Source organism: Oncorhynchus tshawytscha, unplaced genomic scaffold, assembly GCF_018296145.1.
Source record: "Oncorhynchus tshawytscha isolate Ot180627B unplaced genomic scaffold, Otsh_v2.0 Un_contig_4087_pilon_pilon, whole genome shotgun sequence".
Taxonomy (NCBI): Eukaryota; Metazoa; Chordata; class Actinopteri; order Salmoniformes; family Salmonidae; genus Oncorhynchus; species Oncorhynchus tshawytscha.
In genome coordinates this window covers 36447-59347 of record NW_024608775.1, presented here as the reverse complement: position 1 = coordinate 59347, position 22901 = coordinate 36447, and the positions used below count along the sequence as shown (strand labels likewise).

Sequence of the window (22901 nt, the reverse complement as noted above, 5' to 3'; positions counted from 1 at the left end):
AGCATCTACACAAACAGTCACCTGAACTACTGTCCTACAAAGACAAACAGCCACCTGAACTACTGTCCTACAAAGACAAACAGCATCTACACAAACAGCCACCTGAACTACTGTCCTACAAAGACAAACAGCATCTACACAAACAGCCACCTGAACTACTGTCCTACAAAGACAAACAGCATCTACACAAACAGCCACCTGAACTACTGTCCTACAGAGACAAACAGCATCTACACAAACAATGGCTTTCCTTAGATATTGTACCATATACACATTTCATATGATAATGTCATTGTATCATAGTTCCACTATAGTGTAGTGATCCTCACTATATGAGCCACGTCACAATTCCAACTATTACATAACCTAATTGGTGCCAATGGTGCGATGCGTAGGTTGTTCGCCTTTAACACATGCAACCTGGGTTCACTTCCCTGCCCCGCTGTTTGCTACATTGGTGTCTGAGACATGCTTTTGTGTGAGCCAGGTAACAATTCCCACCATGTGGGTTAACCCTATTGGTGCAATACGTAGGGTGTTGACCTCCCTGCCTGCTGTTTTCAACTATATTAACAGCACAGGCTGCCTGTAGGGTGTTGACCTCCCTGCCTGCTGTTTTCAACTATATTAACAGCACAGGCTGCCCGTAGGGTGTTGACCTCCCTGCCTGCTGTTTTCAACTATATTAACAGCACAGGCTGCCCGTAGGGTGTTGACCTCCCTGCCTGCTGTTTTCAACTATATTAACAGCACAGGCTAGCCCCTGCTGTTTTCAACATATCAGTTGAACAAAGAGACACAATAATATGAGTGAAAGGATTTTAGGATAATATCAGTAAGTGTTGATTTAGAGTTGTCTTCTGGGTTCAGCCTTCTAGTTGCCTTTATCAACAGGTTGAAATGTAATAAATGACATCACAATGACATGTCCTCAGAGTTGGAAAGATCCTACATCTGAACACATTATTTAACATGGTGACATGGTGCTGCTAGTGAAAGAAAACATTAAGAGACAGAATACAGGCGGTGGAGTTTGCACAAAGTTTACGTACAACAATATATTGAACTAGGTAGACTGAGCATAGAGCTAAAGGCTATAACCACGGGGAAGAAACTGTTCAGATTGGGGTCTATAACATCCAATCACTTAGGTTTACAGCAGCTGACAGTTGCAACTTCATTGCTAATAACTCAAACTTCCTTTTTCAGATAAAGACATCATCTCTGTACAGATGTAGGATCTGAATTTGATCACCCTGTTGCAGGAAAACTAAAACTCAAAGTGTATTTGATGTTTTAAAAGGCTTCTGAAGTTTGTCTTTCCATCTTTGACTCTAAAACTGTCTCAATTATAGATCCTACATCTGTTTTCTTTCATGTGTATGACTCTATCTCTCTAATGTGTAATGACTCTATCAGGATATAATACCTCTCTCTACATGTATATGACTCTATCAGGATATATATACCTCTCTCTAATGTATATGACTCTATCAGGATATATATACCTCTCTCTAATGTATATGACTCTATCAGGATATATATACCTCTCTCTAATGTATATGACTCTATCAGGATATATATACCTCTCTCTAATGTATATGACTCTATCAGGATATATATACCTCTCTCTAATGTATATGACTCTATCAGGATATATATACCTCTCTGTAATGTATATGACTCTATCAGGATATATATATAGGATATATATACTAATGTATATGACTCTATCAGGATATATATACCTCTCTCTAATGTATATGACTCTATCAGGATATATATACCTCTCTCTAATGTATATGACTCTATCAGGATATATATACCTCTCTCTAATGTATATGACTCTATCAGGATATATATACCTCTCTCTAATGTATATGACTCTATCAGGATATATATACCTCTCTAATGTATATGACTCTATCAGGATATATATACCTCTCTCTAATGTATATGACTCTATCAGGATATATATACCTCTCTCTAATGTATATGACTCTATCAGGATATATATACCTCTCTCTAATGTATATGACTCTATCAGGATATATATACCTCTCTCTAATGTATATGACTCTATCAGGATATATATACCTCTCTCTAATGTATATGACTCTATCAGGATATATATACCTCTCTCTAATGTATATGACTCTATCAGGATATATATACCTCTCTCTAATGTATATGACTCTATCAGGATATATATACCTCTCTCTAATGTATATGACTCTATCAGGATATATATACCTCTCTCTAATGTATATGACTCTATCAGGATATATATACCTCTCTCTAATGTATATGACTCTATCAGGATATATATACCTCTCTCTAATGTATATGACTCTATCAGGATATATATACCTCTCTCTAATGTATATGACTCTATCAGGATATATATACCTCTCTCTAATGTATATGACTCTATCAGGATATATATACCTCTCTCTAATGTATATGACTAAAACACCTGTCTTTCATCTGTATGACTCTATCAGGATATATATACCTCTCTCTAATGTATATGACTCTATCAGGATATATATACCTCTCTCTAATGTATATGACTCTATCAGGATATATATACCTCTCTCTAATGTATCTCTAATGTATATGACTCTATCAGGATATATATACTGTCTTCCAATGTATATGACTCTATCAGGATATATATACCTCTCTCTAATGTATATGACTCTATCAGGATATATATACCTCTCTCTCTAATGTATATGACTCTATCAGGATATATATACCTCTCTCTAATGTATATGACTCTATCAGGATATATATACCTCTCTCTAATGTATATGACTCTATCAGGATATATATACCTCTCTCTAATGTATATGACTCTATCAGGATATATATACCTCTCTCTAATGTATATGACTCTATCAGGATATATATACCTCTCTCTAATGTATATGACTCTATCAGGATATATATACCTCTCTCTAATGTATATGACTCTATCAGGATATATATACCTCTCTCTAATGTATATGACTCTATCAGGATATATATACCTCTCTCTAATGTATATGACTCTATCAGGATATATATACCTCTCTCTAATGTATATGACTCTATCAGGATATATATACCTCTCTCTAATGTATATGACTCTATCAGGATATATATACCTCTCTCTAATGTATATGACTCTATCAGGATATATATACCTCTCTCTAATGTATATGACTCTATCAGGATATATATACCTCTCTCTAATGTATATGACTCTATCAGGATATATATACCTCTCTCTAATGTATATGACTCTATCAGGATATATATACCTCTCTCTAATGTATATGACTCTATCAGGATATATATACCTCTCTCTAATGTATATGACTCTATCAGGATATATATACCTCTCTCTAATGTATATGACTCTATCAGGATATATATACCTCTCTCTAATGTATATGACTCTAATGTATCAGGATATATATACCTCTCTGAATGTATATGACTCTATCAGGATATATATACCTCTCTCTAATGTATATGACTCTATCAGGATATATATACCTCTCTCTAATGTATATGACTCTATCAGGATATATATACCTCTCTCTAATGTATATGACTCTATCAGGATATATATACCTCTCTCTAATGTATATGACTCTATCAGGATATATATACCTCTCTCTAATGTATATGACTCTATCAGGATATATATACCTCTCTCTAATGTATATGACTCTATCAGGATATATATACCTCTCTCTAATGTATATGACTCTATCAGGATATATATACCTCTCTCTAATGTATATGACTCTATCAGGATATATATACCTCTCTCTAATGTATATGACTCTATCAGGATATATATACCTCTCTCTAATGTATATGACTCTAGGATATATATACAGGATATATGACTCTATCAGGATATATATACCTCTCTAATGTATATGACTCTATCAGGATATATATACCTCTCTCTAATGTATATGACTCTATCAGGATATATATACCTCTCTCTAATGTATATGACTCTATCAGGATATATATACCTCTCTCTAATGTATATGACTCTATCAGGATATATATACCTCTCTCTAATGTATATGACTCTATCAGGATATATATACCTCTCTCTAATGTATATGACTCTATCAGGATATATATACCTCTCTCTAATGTATATGACTCTATCAGGATATATATACCTCTCTCTAATGTATATGACTCTATCAGGATATATATACCTCTCTCTAATGTATATGACTCTATCAGGATATATATACCTCTCTCTAATGTATATGACTCTATCAGGATATATATACCTCTCTCTAATGTATATGACTCTATCAGGATATATATACCTCTCTCTAATGTATATGACTCTATCAGGATATATATACCTCTCTCTAATGTATATGACTATCAGGATATATATACCTCTCTCTAATGTATATGACTCTATCAGGATATATATACCTCTCTCTAATGTATATGACTAAAACACCTGTCTTCCATCTGTATGACTCTATCAGGATATATATACCTCTCTCTAATGTATATGACTCTATCAGGATATATATACCTCTCTCTAATGTATATGACTCTATCAGGATATATATACCTCTCTCTAATGTATATGACTCTATCAGGATATATATACCTCTCTCTAATGTATATGACTCTATCAGGATATATATACCTCTCTCTAATGTATATGACTCTATCAGGATATATATACCTCTCTAATGTATATGACTCTATCAGGATATATATACCTCTCTCTAATGTATATGACTCTATCAGGATATATATACCTCTCTCTAATGTATATGACTCTATCAGGATATATATACCTCTCTCTAATGTATATGACTCTATCAGGATATATATACCTCTCTAATGTATATGACTATAGGATATATACACCTCTCTCTAATGTATATGACTTTGTCTTTCATTTGACATTTGACATTTTATTTACTGTTGTTTAGGCTGGTTGAATGAGTTGTCTATGAAAGCTACTTCATCTGTGAGAAAACAGGCAGCTGCACCAGTGACTGTAAGTTATGTGATTTCCTCATATGAAATTTAAAGTATGTTTGTAGCCTACGCAGTTATAAAATGGCTGTTGAAACTGTGACACATATTTCTCAGTACATTAGAAGTCAGATAAATGTGTTGAGACGTAGGAAAGATGGGCAAACTCTCGTTGGTCTTGGCTTTCTACACACTATTATAAGGTTAGTCGATGTCAGACATTCAATAGTCAGAGTAGGTTGGAGCTATGATCACTTATCATGCTGACAAACCTGATGGTCTCTGTGAACTGATCTGAACAGGTTTAGGCTGGTCATCTATGATATGTAGGTTATATACAGTACATTCTCTGTCCTGCTACTGGGCTAGGACTATATACATTATCCTGCTACTTTACATCTAACACTAACTAAATACATTATAACCTAGTCTACTTTACATAATATAACATCTACATATCACTAACAAACCCACTACTATACATTATAACCTAGTCTACTTTACATAATATAACATATCAACCCACTAACAACCCACTACTATACATTATAACCTAGTCTACTTTACATAATATAACATCTACATATCACTAACAACCCACTACTATACATTATAACCTAGTCTACTTTACATAATATAACATCTACATATCACTAACAACCCACTACTATACATTATAACCTAGTCTACTTTACATAATATAACATCTACATATCACTAACAACCCACTACTATACATTATAACCTAGTCTACTTTACATAATATAACATCAATTACTTGTTGCAAAAAAACTTTCTGAATGGATCAATGATTTCCCCCTCAGATCAATCATGTCCGTTTTAGCCCTTCTGTCTGTATTCTCAGAAACATTTAGAAAATAATAATAATAATTATTATTATTATTATTGTTACTGTACTGTCTATAACTACCTTAACAAACAGTGACTTATTATCATTACAGACAGTTGCCATGGAGATGAAATGTCACAACTACATATTCATGTGATGCATTAAATCACCTGACTGTTTCTATGTCTGTTAGTAAATGTTTTATTTCTCAAAAGAGATAATGGATAAATGTGAACAATTGACATTCAGTAATTAGTTGTCACCATATTAACCACAACCAACATGTTGGATCTCTGTTTAGGGGTCAGTGCTCTAAAATGAGTCTCTCTGGGGAGAGAGAGGAGGGGGGCCCTGCCTCTAAAATGAGTCTCTCTGGGGAGAGAGAGGAGGGGGGCCCTGCCTCTAAAATGCATCTCTCTGGGGACATGACACCAAAGCTAAGAGGTAAGATGACAATTTTATGAAGAATTTATTAAGTTTATTTCCAAAATAAATAGCTATCTTAAGATGAAAGCACTTACTGTAAATCACAAATCACTCTGGATAAGAGCATCTGCTAAATCAGGGGTTCTCAATCCGGGGTCTGTGAGAATCTGCAGGGGTTCTCAATACTCTGTGGGGTTCTTAATTAAGTGGAGGTTTATTTCTCAAAATAAATAGTCTGTGGAGGTACTGCAGGGGTTCTCAATCCGGGGTCTGTGGAGGTACTGCAGGGGTTCTCAATCCGGGGTCTGTGGAGGTACTGCAGGGGTTCTCAATCCGGGGTCTGTGGAGGTACTGCAGGGGTTCTCAATCCGGGGTCTGTGGAGGTACTGCAGGGGTTCTCAATCCGGGGTCTGTGGAGGTACTGCAGGGGTTCCACGGCACCCTGACTGTACTCGTTGTAATGTACAACTCTTCACACCCGTTTAACAACTCTAAATATCTTTGGCATAGTAGGCATCAAGTCCCTTGCCAATAATGTTGCCTACAACATTGCATACAATGTTCATTTTCAGCGAACACATATTACGCCCTAGACGCCTTCAACTGCCCCATTTACAGCCATGTACAATTTAGGATTATTATTTAACAACATGATGTTGTGCTCCAAAGGGAGAACTTGAAATAATATGATGTAGATAATTAAATAATCAGAAGAAAAACGTGTTTATTATTATACACTCTTAGAACAGAAGGTTCCTTCTAGAACCAAAAAGGCTTCTATCACTTCCTTAAAATAGGAAATCAATAAAAGTTATATATATTTTTGGGTTCAGTGAAGAAGAACCTCTAGAGGTCTGATCAACAAAAGGTTCATGTTTTGAGGATGTGAACCCAGCAGCCCTCCAGTGGTCAGATCAATTCCACCTGTTTTTTCCAGCGCCCGGCCCGGGATTCGAACCAGCCACCTTTCGGTCACAGCTCCAACTCCAACCTGAGTTAATCTTCAGAAATAAGCATGAGTTAATCTGCCAAAATGAAGACAAAATGCTATGCAGACATACATGGTATCACTTGTTATACATAATTATTATACATAAATCATTGCCAAAAGCACAAGACATACTGTTGCATGTTGGTCTATATTATTTATGGATTGATCATATAGAAATATAAAAACATTATTTTTAACTACTACAAAGCAATTACATGTGGCTCAGGAACCACTGACTCACTGCACTCACTGCATATTCTAAGTATTATCAAGACACCTGCTGTTAACTCTTAACTACTTAGGTCAATATTTCCTATGGATTGATCATATAGAAATATAAAAATATTATTTTTTGCTACTACAAAGCAATTACATGTGGAACAGGAAGGTGGGACTAGAGACTTCATGCACAGTTACCCACCCACTTATACCCATAAGTATAAAATGTCTTTATTCTCACCACTTATACGACCAATTTTCTACTCTGAGACACTTTGGCCATATGGACCCAGATCTCAACATAATGTTATAAAAAGACATAGAATGTTTGTTTTACATAATAATAAAAAATGAATATTACTAATGTAACCCACTGTAAAGACTGGGTTCAGTTGATTGTGTTGCACTGCTAATGTCCGAGTTCTGGAACTGTCCGCGTCCCCGTACAGAACTGTCCGCGTCCCCGTACAGAACTGTCCGCGTCCCCGTACAGAACTGTCCGCGTCCCCGTACAGAACTGTCCGCGTCCCCGTACAGAACTGTCCGCGTCCCCGTACAGAACTGTCCGCGTCCCCGTACAGAACTGTCCGCGTCCACGTTCGGTGTGGCGCCAAGCCGGTTACGCGCAGAGTGGACTGAGGTGATCTTGGGGAATAACGACGGAGTTTGTTACAGTGTTGAGACACCGAAGTTTATTGTTCAATTTGCTTTTTTCTTTACGGTCAGGGACAGTGTGAGTGTAGCCAGATCCTTTTCACTCTCTATCCTTGTTAAGTTAGCTAGCTACTCTACCAGCAGCATCCTAGTTACCATAGCTACTCTACCAGCAGCATCCTAGTTACCATAGCTACCACTACATCATCACCGGCTGTCTGCATTTCTTGTGGACCGATGGAGCTCCCCGGTTGTTTCTTCCACGTGTTAAATCCCGGTGAGGCTTCTCCCTCTCTTTTACGGATGCTGGCTACCTCTACCGGTTCTCCTCTCTTCAAGATGGACGGTAATTTTGTGTTTAAAAATGACTGTGTCCAAGGACCAACTTTTTAATATTATTTTCAGGGCGCCTGAATAGCTTTGGTATTTTTGAACCCGGGTAAATAATCACTAGTCAGAACCTCAACCTCAGTATACATTCATTATAAAAATCATCTTAATATCTGATATTGTGAGTAAACAACCTCGAGAGTCGTCTTCCAGCCCTTAAATTACATCATTCAACCCTCCCGTTAGTAAATGTACCTCAACATCCCCCGGAGAAGCAGAGTAACGACACCAGCCTTTTAGGGGCTGACAGACTGACTACAACGCTCGCGTCCTAAAATGAATTTCGTTTTTAAAAATGACACACTGCTCGCGCCATTAACCAACGTCTAGAAGTCAGTTCTATTTGTGACGCAGATCGCTTCTGTTCTCCTCATTGGTTTATAGAAGCATGGTACCCACGTGGCATCTCCTCATTGTTTATAGAAGCAGGTACCCATGTGAATTGATAAAGCAGGTTTTTGTCCATCTCCTCATTGGTTTATAGAACATGTTTGATCTCCTCTGTAGCTAGAAGTTGTACCCAATGACTCCTCAATGTTTATAGAAGCAGGTTTCCATCTCTGATCAGAACTAGCAGGTGAGACACGCCATCTCCTGTTGGTTTATAGCTGTGTGTCTCCTCATTGGTTTAAGAAGCTGGTCCCACGTGCCATCTCCTCATTGTTTATACAGGTACCCACAGTGCCATTCCTCATTGGTTGTATAGAAGCAGGTACCCATTGCTATCTCCTCATGTCCATGGTTTATAGAAGCTGGTACCCTGCATCTTGAACAAACTGGTTTATAGAAGATTATTCCCAGGTCTGGTCAGTGGTTTATGTCTCATTGCCATTAGTGTCAACTACCTTACCCATTTATTGTTGTTCAGTTTGGTACTCCATAGGCTAGTCATTTTGTCTCATTTTTTACTCATACATTATCCTAAATTGATCAGGTACCCTATTATCTCCTCATACCTGGTACCCTGCACATTGAAACTAGTACTACCCTTTATTATCCTCAACTACCTGGTACCCTGCATTGACTCCTGTGGTTTATAGAAGTCAGGTACCTCAACTACCTGTGTGTGTCTGTGTGTGTGTGTGTGTGTAGTGCAGGTACCCACTGTGGTCCCTGCATTGGTTGATGAACTGGTACCCCTGCCAGTCTCCTTATTACCTAGAACTACCTGGTACCCTGGCCATTGACTCATACTGGTTTATAGTCTCATTATTACCTCTGCCAGGTCCTGATTGACTAGTACTTTTCTCCTATAGTCTTTATTACCTCAACTACCTGGTACCCTGCACATTGACTCAGTACTGGTACTCCTTATAGTCTCATTATTACCTCAACTACCTGGTACCCTCACTGACTCAGTACTGGTACTCCTTACCTCAGTTACCTCATACATTCATTCCTCATTAGTCTTTATTACCTCAACTACCTGGTACCCTGCACATTGACTCATTGGTTTATAGAAGCAGGTACCATCTCCTATTGTTAAAGTAGCAGGTACCCACGTGCCATCTCCTCATTGGTTTATAGAAGCAGGTACCCACGTGCCATCTCCTCTTGGTTTATAGAAGCAGGTACCCACGTGCCATCTCCTCATTGGTTTATAGAAGCAGGTACCCCGTGCCATCTCCTCATTGGTTTATAGAAGCAGGTACCCACGTGCCATCTCCTCATTGGTTTATAGAAGCAGGTACTGGTATCTCCTCATTGGTTTATAGAAGCAGGTACCCATTGCCATCTCCTCATTGGTTTATAGAAGCTGGTACCCTGCACATCTCCTCATTGGTTTATGAAGCAGGTACCCATGCCCTCATCTCATCATTCTCCTCATTGTTTATAGAAGCAGGTACCCACGTGCATCTCCTCATTGGTTTATAGAAGCAGGTACCCACGTGCCATCTCCTCATTGGTTTATAGAAGCAGGTACCCACGTGCCATCTCCTCATTGGTTTATAGAAGCAGGTACCCACGTGCCATCTCCTCATTGGTTTATAGAAGCAGGTACCCACGTGCCATCTCCTCATTGGTTTATAGAAGCAGGTACCCACGTGCCATCTCCTCATTTAGCAAAAAAACATAACTTAACATAAACATAACTTCTTTAAACAATAAAAGCTAATTTATGAACATTTCTGAAAATGGATAAATAGCTTTTTGGAATGAAACTCTTCTTATGTTTCCCCATCTGAGCTCAGAGTAGATGAGAGATGTAATGTTTGTCTCTGTTGTGTTGAAGTCCAATCAAGCAGGAGAGACCAGCCTCCCCTGTTCCCAGCTGTGTGTCCATGAAGAGTGACTGGTCTATGGATCCTCCTATAAACTTTAGAGAGGGAGACTTTTCTACTGAACAAAGGTAAGAAGAACTCATGGGTCCTGGTCAGTGAGTTAAACAACACTGTCTCTAGTCATTTCTCCTCTCCCATTTTCCCATTTATTGTTGTTGTTTTCATAATCCATAGGCTAATCATTTTGTCCATTTTCATAGTCCTAAAACAATATTAAACAAACACAACATTCCCTCCCTGTGTGTGTGTGTGTGTGTGTGTGTGTGTGTGTGTGTGTGTGTGTGTGTGTGTGTGTGTGTGTGTGTGTGTGTGTGTGTGTGTGTGTGTGTGTGTGTGTACTCCTGGATGAGGAGATGTAATTTCAAGTTTTGTCCACAGAAATCGACAGGAGAGATCAGAGTCAGAGATTCTCAGTGGTCAGTCTTCCCAGAGTCATCAAACAGACCTGGCCTCCATATTCAGTGTATGTGGTCCTGTTATGTACATTTGTTTTTGTTTACCTCAAGGAAAGTTGATCTGTCAATCATTCATTAATGTTAATCAATCATTTATTGCTTAACTTATTTACTTTATTTATTTCAGTTGCTTGAAGAGAAAATGATGACATTTGTGAAGAACGAGCTGAAGATGTTCAAGAGGATTCTTAGTCCAGAACTCCCAGAAGGCTTTGAGAGTCAGAAGCAGGATAAGGAAGTGGTGGATGCTGAAGATGAGAAGCAGGAGAGCAGTGCCAGAGAGGGGGCTCTGAAGATCACACTGCACATCCTGAGGAAAATGAACCAGAAGGAGCTTGCTGACACACTGGAGAAATGTAAGATCTGTCTGCCTCATGTTGAATGATGTTTTATAACATTTAAAAGCTGTAGCTAAAGTACAGCTAAAGTAGCTGTGTAACTCAATGATATTGTAGCAGCCTTAACACAACACCTAGTGACCTCATCAAGTAGCAGCAGGGATGTGTTGTGGTGATTAATTTAGAGAGAGAGAGAGAGAGAACATTAATAATACCATCAATAATACCAATAATAATATAATCAGTCACACCAGTCTGTAATGCATTATGAAAACATTTACACATTTATACAGACAGTTAAGAGAATAAATTATTATAATGTAAAACTTTACAACAGTCCTACAATACTGTAGGCATTAAAACAGACATAATATTAATATCCTCTGTGTTATTTCTAGATTCAGATGAACTTGCTGCGATTTGCCAAGGTGAACTCAAATTGAATCTAAAGAAGAAGTTTCAATGTGTATTTGAGGGGATCGCCAAACAAGGAAACCCAACACTTCTCAACAAGATCTACACAGAGCTCTACATCACAGAGGGTGGAAAAGGAGAGGTCAATAATGAACATGAGCTGAGACAGATTGAGACAACAACCAGGAAACAAGCAAGACCAGAGACTGCAATCAAATGTAACGACATCTTCAAACCCTTAACTGGACAAGACAAACCTATCAGAACTGTGCTGACAAAGGGAGTCGCTGGCATTGGAAAAACAGTCTCTGTGCAGAAGTTCATTCTGGACTGGGCTGAAGGAAAAGCAAATCAGGATGTCCAATTTGTATATTCATTCCCTTTTCGGGAGCTGAATTTGATGAAAGAGGACAAACACACTTTCATTGAACTTCTCAATCACTTCTCAATGGAAACCAAACAATCAGGAATCTCCAACTACAACAACTACAAAGTTCTGTTCATCTTTGATGGTCTGGATGAGTGCCGACTGCCCCTAGACTTCCAGAAGAACAAGATATGTTGTACCGTCACAGAGTCAACCTCAGTGGATGTTCTGCTGACAAATCTCTTCAAGGGAAATCTGCTTCCCTCTGCTCTCCTCTGGATAACTACCCGACCTGCAGCAGCCAATAAGATCCCTTCAGGGTGTGTTGACCAGGTGACAGAGGTACGAGGGTTCAATGACCCACAGAAGGAGGAGTACTTCAGGAAGAGATTCAGTGATGAGGACCTGGCCAGCAGAATCATCTCACACATAAAGACATCAAGGAGCCTCCACATCATGTGCCACATTCCAGTCTTCTGTTGGATTTCTGCAACAGTCCTTGAACACATGCTGAAACATAAGAGAGAAGAGATGCCCAAGACTCTGACTGAGATGTACACACACCTTGTGGTGTTTCATACCAAACAGAAGAATGAAAAGTATCTTGGGAAAGAAGAGACAGGTCCACACTGGAATAAAGAGAGCATTCTGTCACTGGGAAAACTGGCTTTTCAACAGCTTGTGAATGGCAATCTGATTTCTATGAAGAAGACCTGAAAGAGGCTGGCATTGATGTCAATGAAGCCTCAGTGTACTCAGGATTGTGCACACAGCTCTTTAAAGAGGAATGTGGGCTGTACCAGGACAAGGTGTACTGCTTTGTTCATCTGAGCATTCAGGAGTTTCTGGCTGCTGTATATGTGTTCCTCTCATTCATCAACAACAATGAGAATCTAATGGACAAACTGTCCAGGAACAAAAACACAAGGCAGCCTGAAGTTACTGTCTACAAGAGTGCTGTGGATAAAGCCTTACAAAGTGAGACAGGAAACCTGGACCTTTTCCTCCGCTTCCTTCTGGGCCTCTCACTGGAGTCCAATCAGAAGCACTTACGAGGTCTACTGACAAAGACAAGAAGCAGCTCACAGAGCCATGAAGAAACAGTCAAGTACATCAAGGAGAAGATCAGGGAGAATCCCTCTCCAGAGAGGAGCATCAATCTGTTCCACTGTCTGAATGAACTGAATGACCATTCTCTAGTGGAGGAGATCCAAAGCTACCTGAGATCAGGAAGTCTCTCAAAACCCAACCTGTCACCTGCACAGTGGTCAGCTCTGGTCTTTGTGTTGCTGACTTCAGAAAAGGAGCTGGATGTGTTTGACCTGAAGAAATACTCCAGATCAGAGGAAGGTCTTCTGAGGCTGCTGCCAGTGGTCAAAGCCTCCAGAGCTGTTCTGTGAGTAAATAAAATGACATATAAGAACTAATCATCAGGAAGAAATATTCAGTTTAGAGAAAAATATGTATTATAATATGTATATAATATTATATTGAAAAACATATTGAATAAATGCATTGATTTTCACATTAGTATAACAATATGACCATACAATTCTAGGAGATCGAAGATTTATCTATATGTTTGAGAGAATAAACCAAATGCATCTGCCATTGTCCTTCTACACTACTGGTGTTAAATTAACAGTGTGTTTGTGAAGTCATGATGATCTCTTGTCAGGCTGTCAGGCTGTGGAGTCACAGAGGAAGGCTGTGCTTCTCTGGTCTCAGCTCTGAGGTCAAACCCCTCACACCTGAGAGAGCTGGATCTGAGTAACAATGACCTGAAGGATTCAGGAGTGAAGCTGCTCTCTGCTGGACTGGGGAATCCCCACTGTAAACTGGAGACTCTGAGGTCAGTATTCCTGTAGTTGGTCAACAAGTGATAACTGTTCACCAGATCCACATGTGTTTACCAGACATACATAGTCCACACCATATGTGTTTGGACAGTGAAGTCATACAGTTTTACATTTGGTGCAGCATTTTGGATTTGATTATATGTTTGGTTTACTAACTTGTTGAATGTAATTTTATTTAGTTTTCTTGGTTGTGTTTTAGATGTTTTCTAATAGAAACTGAATGGTGAATAATGTCCTGTCATTTTGGAGTCACTTCACTTGTATTGTCAGTAAGAATAGAAGATGTTTCTGAACACTTCTACATTCATCATGTGATGCTACCATGATTATGAATAATCATGAATGAATAGAGAATAATGATGAATGAGAAAGTTACAGAGGTACAAAGATCAGACCCCCTCTGTTATTGGTAATGGTGAGAGGTTAGCATGTTTTGTTGTAGTCTCTGTTATTGGTAATGGTGAGAGGTTAGCATGTTTTGTTGTAGTCTCTGTTATTGGTAATGGTGAGAGGTTAGCATGTTTTGTTGTAGTCTCTGTTATTGGTAATGGTGAGAGGTTAGCATGTTTTGTTGTAGTCTCTGTTATTGGTAATGGTGAGAGGTTAGCATGTTTTGTTGTAGCCTCTGTTATTGGTAATGGTGAGAGGTTAGCATGTTTTGTTGTAGTCTCTGTTATTGGTAATGGTGAGAGGTTAGCATGTTTTGTTGTAGCCTCTGTTATTGGTAATGGTGAGAGGTTAGCATGTTTTGTTGTAGCCTCTGTTATTGGTAATGGTGAGAGGTGGTAGTTATGTTTTGTTGTAGCCTCTGTTATTGGTAATGGTGAGAGGTTAGCATGTTTTGTTGTAGCCTCTGTTATTGGTAATGGTGAGAGGTTAGCATGTTTTGTTGTAGCCTCTGTTATTGGTAATGGTGAGAGGTTAGCATGTTTTGTTGTAGCCTCTGTTATTGGTAATGGTGAGAGGTTAGCATGTTTTGTTGTAGTCTCTGTTATTGGTAATGGTGAGAGGTTAGCATGTTTTGTTGTAGCCTCTGTTATTGGTAATGGTGAGAGGTTAGCATGTTTTGTTGTAGCCTCTGTTATTGGTAATGGTGAGAGGTTAGCATGTTTTGTTGTAGTCTCTGTTATTGGTAATGGTGAGAGGTTAGCATGTTTTGTTGTAGTTATTGGTAATGGTGATGTTTTGTTGTAATGTTATTGGTAATGGTGAGAGGTTAGCATGTTTTGTTGTAGCCTCTGTTATTGGTAATGGTGAGAGGTTAGCATGTTTTGTTGTAGTCTCTGTTATTGGTAATGGTGAGAGGTTAGCATGTTTTGTTGTAGCCTCTGTTATTGGTAATGGTGAGAGGTTAGTATGTTTTGTTGTAGCCTCTGTTGGTAATGGTGAGAGGTTAGCATGTTTTGTTGTAGCCTCTGTTATTGGTAATGGTGAGAGGTTAGTATGTTTTGTTGTAGCCTCTGTTATTGGTAATGGTGAGAGGTTAGCATGTTTTGTTGTAGCCTCTGTTATTGGTAATGGTGAGAGGTTAGCATGTTTTGTTGTAGCCTCTGTTATTGGTAATGGTGAGAGGTTAGCATGTTTTGTTGTAGCCTCTGTTATTGGTAATGGTGAGAGGTTAGCATGTTTTGTTGTAGTCTGTTATTGGTAATGGTGAGAGGTTAGCATGTTTTGTTGTAGCCTCTGTTATTGGTAATGGTGAGAGGTTAGCATGTTTTGTTGTAGCCTCTGTTATTGGTAATGGTGAGAGGTTAGCCTGTTTTGTTATAGCCTCTAATTTTCATCATTAATTATTTTTATTGATTGTTTAGAAACATTGTTATCATGGCATCATCAGTTATTTAATTACTAGTCAGTGTTAGAAACATGTTTCACTTATAAAATATTGGGCAAAACACAACCAAACAAATTGCAAATGCAACCAATGAGTTTAGTCACATGCTTGATGTAGTCTTTGCATTCAAGGAATATCAGACCCAATACTAAACTTTTGACTACTTTAATAAACATATGAGTTAATTGGTCAGAATACTTATGATCTTTCAAATGGGGGACTAGATTCATAGAAATAATTTTATTTCATTTGTATAAATAAAAAAAGATATGTCTTTAAAATACCTGTCTAATAAAAGGTGACATTATATACTGTCACCTCATATGAAATGTTTGTCTAAATAAAATGTTGGAGTATAGAGCCACATTTAAAATGTTTGATTCACTGTCTAAATAGATATGGTGTGGACTGTATACTCAATACAATCTAAATCTGATACCTCACTGTCTAAATAGATATGGTGTGGACTGTATACTCAATACAATCTAAATCTGATACCCTCACTGTCTAAATAGATATGGTGTGGACTGTATACAAATACAATCTAAATCTGATACCTCACTGTCTAAATAGATATGGTGTGGACTGTATACTCAATACAATCTAAATCTGATACCTCACTGTCTGTCTTTTGACTGATACTGCTTTTTAAACTGGTCTGGTCAGTCTACTCAAATATTTGTACTATACATTTTTTATCTACAAGCAATACTTTGATCATTTGTCATTTATAATGATGATACATTCAAATTTTGAATAGATATGGAAGGTTTCAATGGACACTTTCTAGATGTATCTGAATATCTGTTGAAAAAATTACTGCCACTATTTTACCACCAAAGAATAGCTCAGTGTGATTTTAATATGATTTGACTCTTTGCAGGCTGTCAGGCTGTCTGTAGTCACAGAGGAAGGCTGTGCTTCTCTGGTCTCAGCTCTGGAGTCAAACCCCTCACACCTGAGAGAGCTGGATCTGAGTAACAATGACCTGAAGGATTCAGGAGTGAAGCTGCTCTCTGCTGGACTGGGGAATCCCCACTGTAATGGAGACTCTGAGGTCAGTATTCCTGTAGTTGGTCAACAAGTGATAACTGTTCACCAGATCCACATGTGTTTACCAGACACACATAGTCCACACCATATGTGTTTGGACAGTGAAGCTTACACCTGTTTTACTGTGGTGCTTTGCTCCAGCATTTTGGATTTGAGATGGAATGTTTCATATTAGGTGACAGTACAGAATGTCACCTTTTATTTAAAGATATTTAATATTTAATTTGAGGTTGAGGGTGAGAGGTTAGTATGTTTTGTTGTAGTGTCTGTTATTGGTAATGGTGAGAGGTTAGTATGTTTTGTTGTATCCTCTGTTATTGGTAATGGTGAGAGGTTAGCATGTTTTGTTGTAGTCTCTGTTATTGGTAATGGTGAGAGGTTAGCATGTTTTGTTGTAGTCTCTGTTATTTTTGTTGTAGTCTCTGTTATTGTAATGGTGAGAGGTTAGCATGTTTTGTTGTAGCCTCTGTTATTGGTAATGGTGAGAGGTTAGCATGTTTTGTTGTAGCCTCTGTTATTGGTAATGGTGAGAGGTTAGCATGTTTGTTGTAGTCCTCTGTTATTGGTAATGGTGAGAGGTTAGCATGTTTTGTTGTAGCCTCTGTTATTGGTAATGGTGAGAGGTTAGCATGTTTTGTTGTAGCCTCTGTTATTGGTAATGGTGAGAGGTTAGCATGTTTTGTTGTAGTCTGTTATTGGTAATGGTGAGAGGTTAGCATGTTTTGTTGTAGTCTCTGTTATTGGTAATGGTGAGAGAGGTTAGCATGTTTTGTTGTAGTCTCTGTTATTGGTAATGGTGAGAGGTTAGCATGTTTTGTTGTAGCCTCTGTTATTGGTAATGGTGAGAGGTTAGTATGTTTTGTTGTAGCCTCTGTTATTGGTAATGGTGAGAGGTTAGCATGTTTTGTTGTAGCCTCTGTTATTGGTAATGGTGAGAGGTTAGCATGTTTTGTTGTAGCCTCTGTTATTGGTAATGGTGAGAGGTTAGCATGTTTTGTTGTAGTCTCTGTTATTGGTAATGGTGAGAGGTTAGCATGTTTTTTGTAGCCTCTGTTATTGGTAATGGTGAGAGGTTAGCATGTTTTGTTGTAGCCTCTGTTATTGGTAATGGTGAGAGGTTAGCATGTTTTGTTGTAGTCTGTTATTGGTAATGGTGAGAGGTTAGCATGTTTTGTTGTAGTCTCTGTTATTGGTAATGGTGAGAGGTTAGCATGTTTTGTTGTAGCCTCTGTTATTTGTACTGGTGAGAGGTTAGCATGTTTTGTTGTAGTTCTGTTTTGGTCATTGGTTATTTTTATGATTGTTTATGATTTTTTATTGGTCATGGCATCAGCAGGTTTATTTAGTAGTGTTCATGTTATCTAATCACTGATAAAATATGTTTTGTTGTACACAGACTTAACAAATTGCAAATGTAACTGTTATTTAAATCACAGGTTGATGTAATTTGCATTAATGAATATCTGACTAAATACTAACTTTTGACTACTTTAATACACAATGAGTTAATTGGTCAGAATACTTGTGATTTCTTCAAATGGGGGACTAGATACATAAAGTGCTTTCATTTGTATAAATAGTGAAAAAATATCTAAAATACCCTCAAATAAAAGGTGACATTATATACTGTCACCTCATATGAAATGTTTTGTCTGAAATCCAAATGTTGGAGTATAGACCACATTTAAAAAATGTTTGTCACTGTCTAAATAGATATGGTGTGGACTGTATACTCAATACAATCTAAATCTGATACCTCACTGTCTAAATAGATATGGTGTGGACTGTATACTCAATACAATCTAAACTGATTTCACTGTCTAAATAGATATGGTGTGGACTGTATACTCAATACAATCTAAATCTGATACCTCACTGTCTAATGGGGGACTAGATAGATAAAGTGCTGTTTACTTCTAATACAGATATAAATTGAAAATACCTCACTGTCAAATAGAAATGTGTGGACTGTATACTGTCACCTACAATCTAAATTTGATACCTCACTGTCTAAATAGATATGTGTGGATGTATACTCAATACAATCTAAATCTGATACCTCACTGTCTAAATAGATATGGTGTGGACTGTATACTCAATACAATCTAAATCTGATACCTCACTGTCTAAATAGATATGGTGTGGACTGTATACTCAATACAATCTAAATCTGATACCTCACTGTCTAAATAGATATGGTGTGGACTGTATACTCAATACAATCTAAATCTGATACCTCACTGTCTGTCTTTTGACTGATACTGCTTTTTAAACTGGTCTGGTCAGTCTACTCAAATAGTTGTACTATACGTTTTTCTCTCTACAAGCAATACTTTGATAATTTGTCATTTATAATAATGATACATTAATTCATGAAAATATATTGAAGGTTTCAGGACACTGATATATCTGAACATTTAGAAAAAATATACTGCCACTATCTTCACCATCAAAGAATAGCAGTGTGATTTTAATATGATTTGACTCTTTGCAGGCTGTCAGCCTGTCTAGTCACAGAGGAAGGCTGTGCTTCTCTGGTCTCAGCTCTGGAGTCAAACCCCTCACACCTGAGAGAGCTGGATCTGAGTAACAATGACCTGAAGGATTCAGGAGTGGAGCTGCTCTCTGCTGGACTGGGGAATCCCCACTGTAAACTGGAGACTCTGAGGTCAGTATTCCTGTAGTTGGTCAACAAGTGATAACTGTTCACCAGATCCACATGTGTTTACCAGACACACATAGTCCACACCATATGTGTTTGGACAGTGAAGCTTACAGTTTTACATTTGGTGCTTTGCTCCAGCATTTTGGATTTGAGATAGAATGTTTCATATTAGGAGACAGTACAGAATGTCACCTTTTATTTGAGGGTATTTTCATACATATCTGTTTACTATATAGATATGAAAGCACTTTATGTTTCTTGTTCTCCTATTTTAAGAAGTCTTATTTATTAGAACAAATTCACTTATAGTGTATTAAAGTAGTCATATGTTTAGTATTTGGTCCCATATTCCATGCCTGCAGTGATTACATCAAGCGTGTGATTCTACTAACTTGTTGAATTAATTTGCAGTTTGTCTTGGTTGAATCGTGAATAATGATGAATGAGAAAGTTACAGAGGTACAAAGATTATACCCCCTCTGTTATTGGTAATGGTGAGAGGTTAGCATGTTTTGTTGTAGTCTCTGTTATTGGTAATGGTGAGAGGTTAGCATGTTTTGTTGTAGTCTGTTATTGGTAATGGTGAGAGGTTAGCATGTTTTGTTGTAGTCTCTGTTATTGGTAATGGTGAGAGGTTAGCATGTTTTGTTGTAGCCTCTGTTATTGGTAATGGTGAGAGGTTAGCATGTTGTTGTAGCCTCTGTTATTGGTAATGGTGAGAGGTTAGCATGTTTTGTTGTAGCCTCTGTTATTGGTAATGGTGAGAGGTTAGCATGTTGTTGTAGCCTCTGTTATTGGTAATGGTGAGAGGTTAGCATGTTTTGTTGTAGCCTTTGTTATTGGTAATGGTGAGAGGTTAGCATGTTTTGTTGTAGTCTCTGTTATTGGTAATGGTGAGAGGTTAGCATGTTTTGTTGTAGCCTCTGTTATTGGTAATGGTGAGAGGTTAGCATGTTGTTGTAGCCTCTGTTATTGGTAATGGTGAGAGGTTAGCATGTTTTGTTGTAGCCTTTGTTATTGGTAATGGTGAGAGGTTAGCATGTTTTGTTGTAGTCTGTTATTGGTAATGGTGAGAGGTTAGCATGTTTTCATCTTTGCAGGCTGTCACGCTGTCTGGTCACAGAGGAAGGCTGTGCTTCTCTGGTCTCAGCTCTGAGGTCAAACCCCTCACACCTGAGAGAGCTGGACCTGAGCTACAATCACCCAGGAGACTCAGGAGTCAGACTGCTCTCTGCTGGACTGGAGGATCCACACTGCAGACTGGAGAAACTCAAGTATGTAGAGGGTTTATGTCAATGTTCATATCAGACATGTTTGACTTATCAGGCTAGTTAAAACAAACATTCTGACCACCACTTGGACAAAGTTTTATACTGACTGTGTGTGTGTGTCCAGTTTGTCCTGTGTGTGTGTTTTATGAGTTCAGGTGTATCCCTCAATGACTGTCTGTTCTTCTGCTTACCACTACAGTGTGGAACATGGTGGAGAGTACACAATGAAACCTGGGCTTAGAAAATGTGAGTGTTGACTGCTGTGAAGAAGATGCCTAAGAATAAGTCTTAATTCAAGTTAAGTCCAAGTCAAAGACCAACATCATTACTTACTTGGTCATATTAAATATCAGCTGTAGCAGAAATCAGGGACACCAAAGTTTACAACGAGTTGCTTTGACAATGTGTGTTCGTGTTACATAAGAAATGTGTGTTTGTGTTCATGCATGCAGGTGAAAAGTGAGTTAACATTCTAATGTGAATGATGATGATTTCTAATATTGTGTCTGGTTTCATCCATCAGATGTCTGTGATCTCACACTGGACCCAAACACAGTATTCAGACAGCTCTCTCTGTCTGAGGAGAACAGAAAGGTGACACATATGGGAGAGGTGCAGCCGTATCCTGATCACCCAGAGAGATTTGAGGGCTGTGGACAGGTGCTGTGTAGAGAGCGTCAGATGGGGAGCTGTTACTGGGAGGTAGAGTGGAGTGGGAGAAGGGTTGATATAGGAGTGACATATAAAGGAATCAGCAGGAGAGAAGGGGGTGATGACTGTTGGATTGGATACAATTACAAGTCCTGGAGTCTGCGCTGCTCTGACAACAGTTACAGTGCCTGGCACAATAATAATTCCACTACCATAGACGTCCGCCCCTCCAGCTCCCACAGAGTAGGAGTGTATCTGGACTGGCCAGCCGGCACTCTGTCCTTCTATAGAGTCTCCTCTGACACACTGACACACCTGTACACATTCACCTCCACATTCATTGATTACCTCTATCCAGGGTTTCATCTTTGGTATTATGATGCCTCAGCGTCCCTTTGTCATGTGGTCCCTGCGTCAAACACTACATGATATATATATATACTAGTCAGGGTTATGTTCAGTAAGACACACTGGAGCAACAATGTAGAATGTGTAAACACATGAATGTAAATATTAATGAATTAACGCCATTGAAACTGACAGGCATTGTCAACTAGAGTCATTCATTAATAGAATGAATCACCACACTGTGTTGTAGAAACTGGTTTCATTAGTAGAATGAATCACCACACTGTGTTGTAGAAACTGGTTTCATTAGTAGAATGAATCACCACACTGTGTTGTAGAAACTGGTTTCATTAGTAGAATGAATCACCACACTGTGATGTAGAAACTGGTTTCATTTAGATATCACTGATCTTGCTATTGGGCTTCTTGGTGTTTGGTGTACAAGTATCCTGTGTGTTTCTTTTCTCTCCTTCTCCCCTCACAGGTGAAAATCATCACTCCCCAATCAGTCACCATTCATCAATCAGAAGACACACCTCCTCCTGTTTCCTACCCAATCACCATTCCTTTCCCCAGGTTTAAAAACCCTGTCAGTTGTTTGCTCTAGAGCTCAATCTCTCTGTAAATGCCATGTCTGTAGATCTCTGTGTTTCACTCTCTCTTTGTGTCTTAACCTCTCTCTTTGTGTCTTAACCTCTCTTTTGTTTGAGCACCTCCATATCACTTTGTTCTCACCTGTGAGTATTGTTTTTGGTTATGGTGTTTGTTTGTTGCTGGTGGGAAAAGGGGGAACCAAGACAAGTCGC

General features: G+C 38.3%; 1 protein-coding gene across 1 annotated transcript; it reads left to right on the top strand.

Annotated features, from left to right (window-relative positions):
- The first annotated feature begins 4982 nt into the window (after positions 1-4982).
- LOC112238423 (NLR family CARD domain-containing protein 3-like) lies at positions 4983-22625 on the top strand. Its single transcript, XM_042313646.1, is given in 11 exon segments — positions 4983-5050; positions 6180-6322; positions 10792-10908; positions 11219-11303; positions 11423-11651; positions 12032-13108; positions 13111-13810; positions 14093-14266; positions 20926-21099; positions 21296-21342; positions 21620-22625. Coding segments are annotated over 9 exon segments (3111 nt in total). The 5' UTR covers positions 4983-5050; positions 6180-6322; positions 10792-10840; the 3' UTR covers positions 22177-22625.
- Positions 22626-22901: the final 276 nt, after the last annotated feature.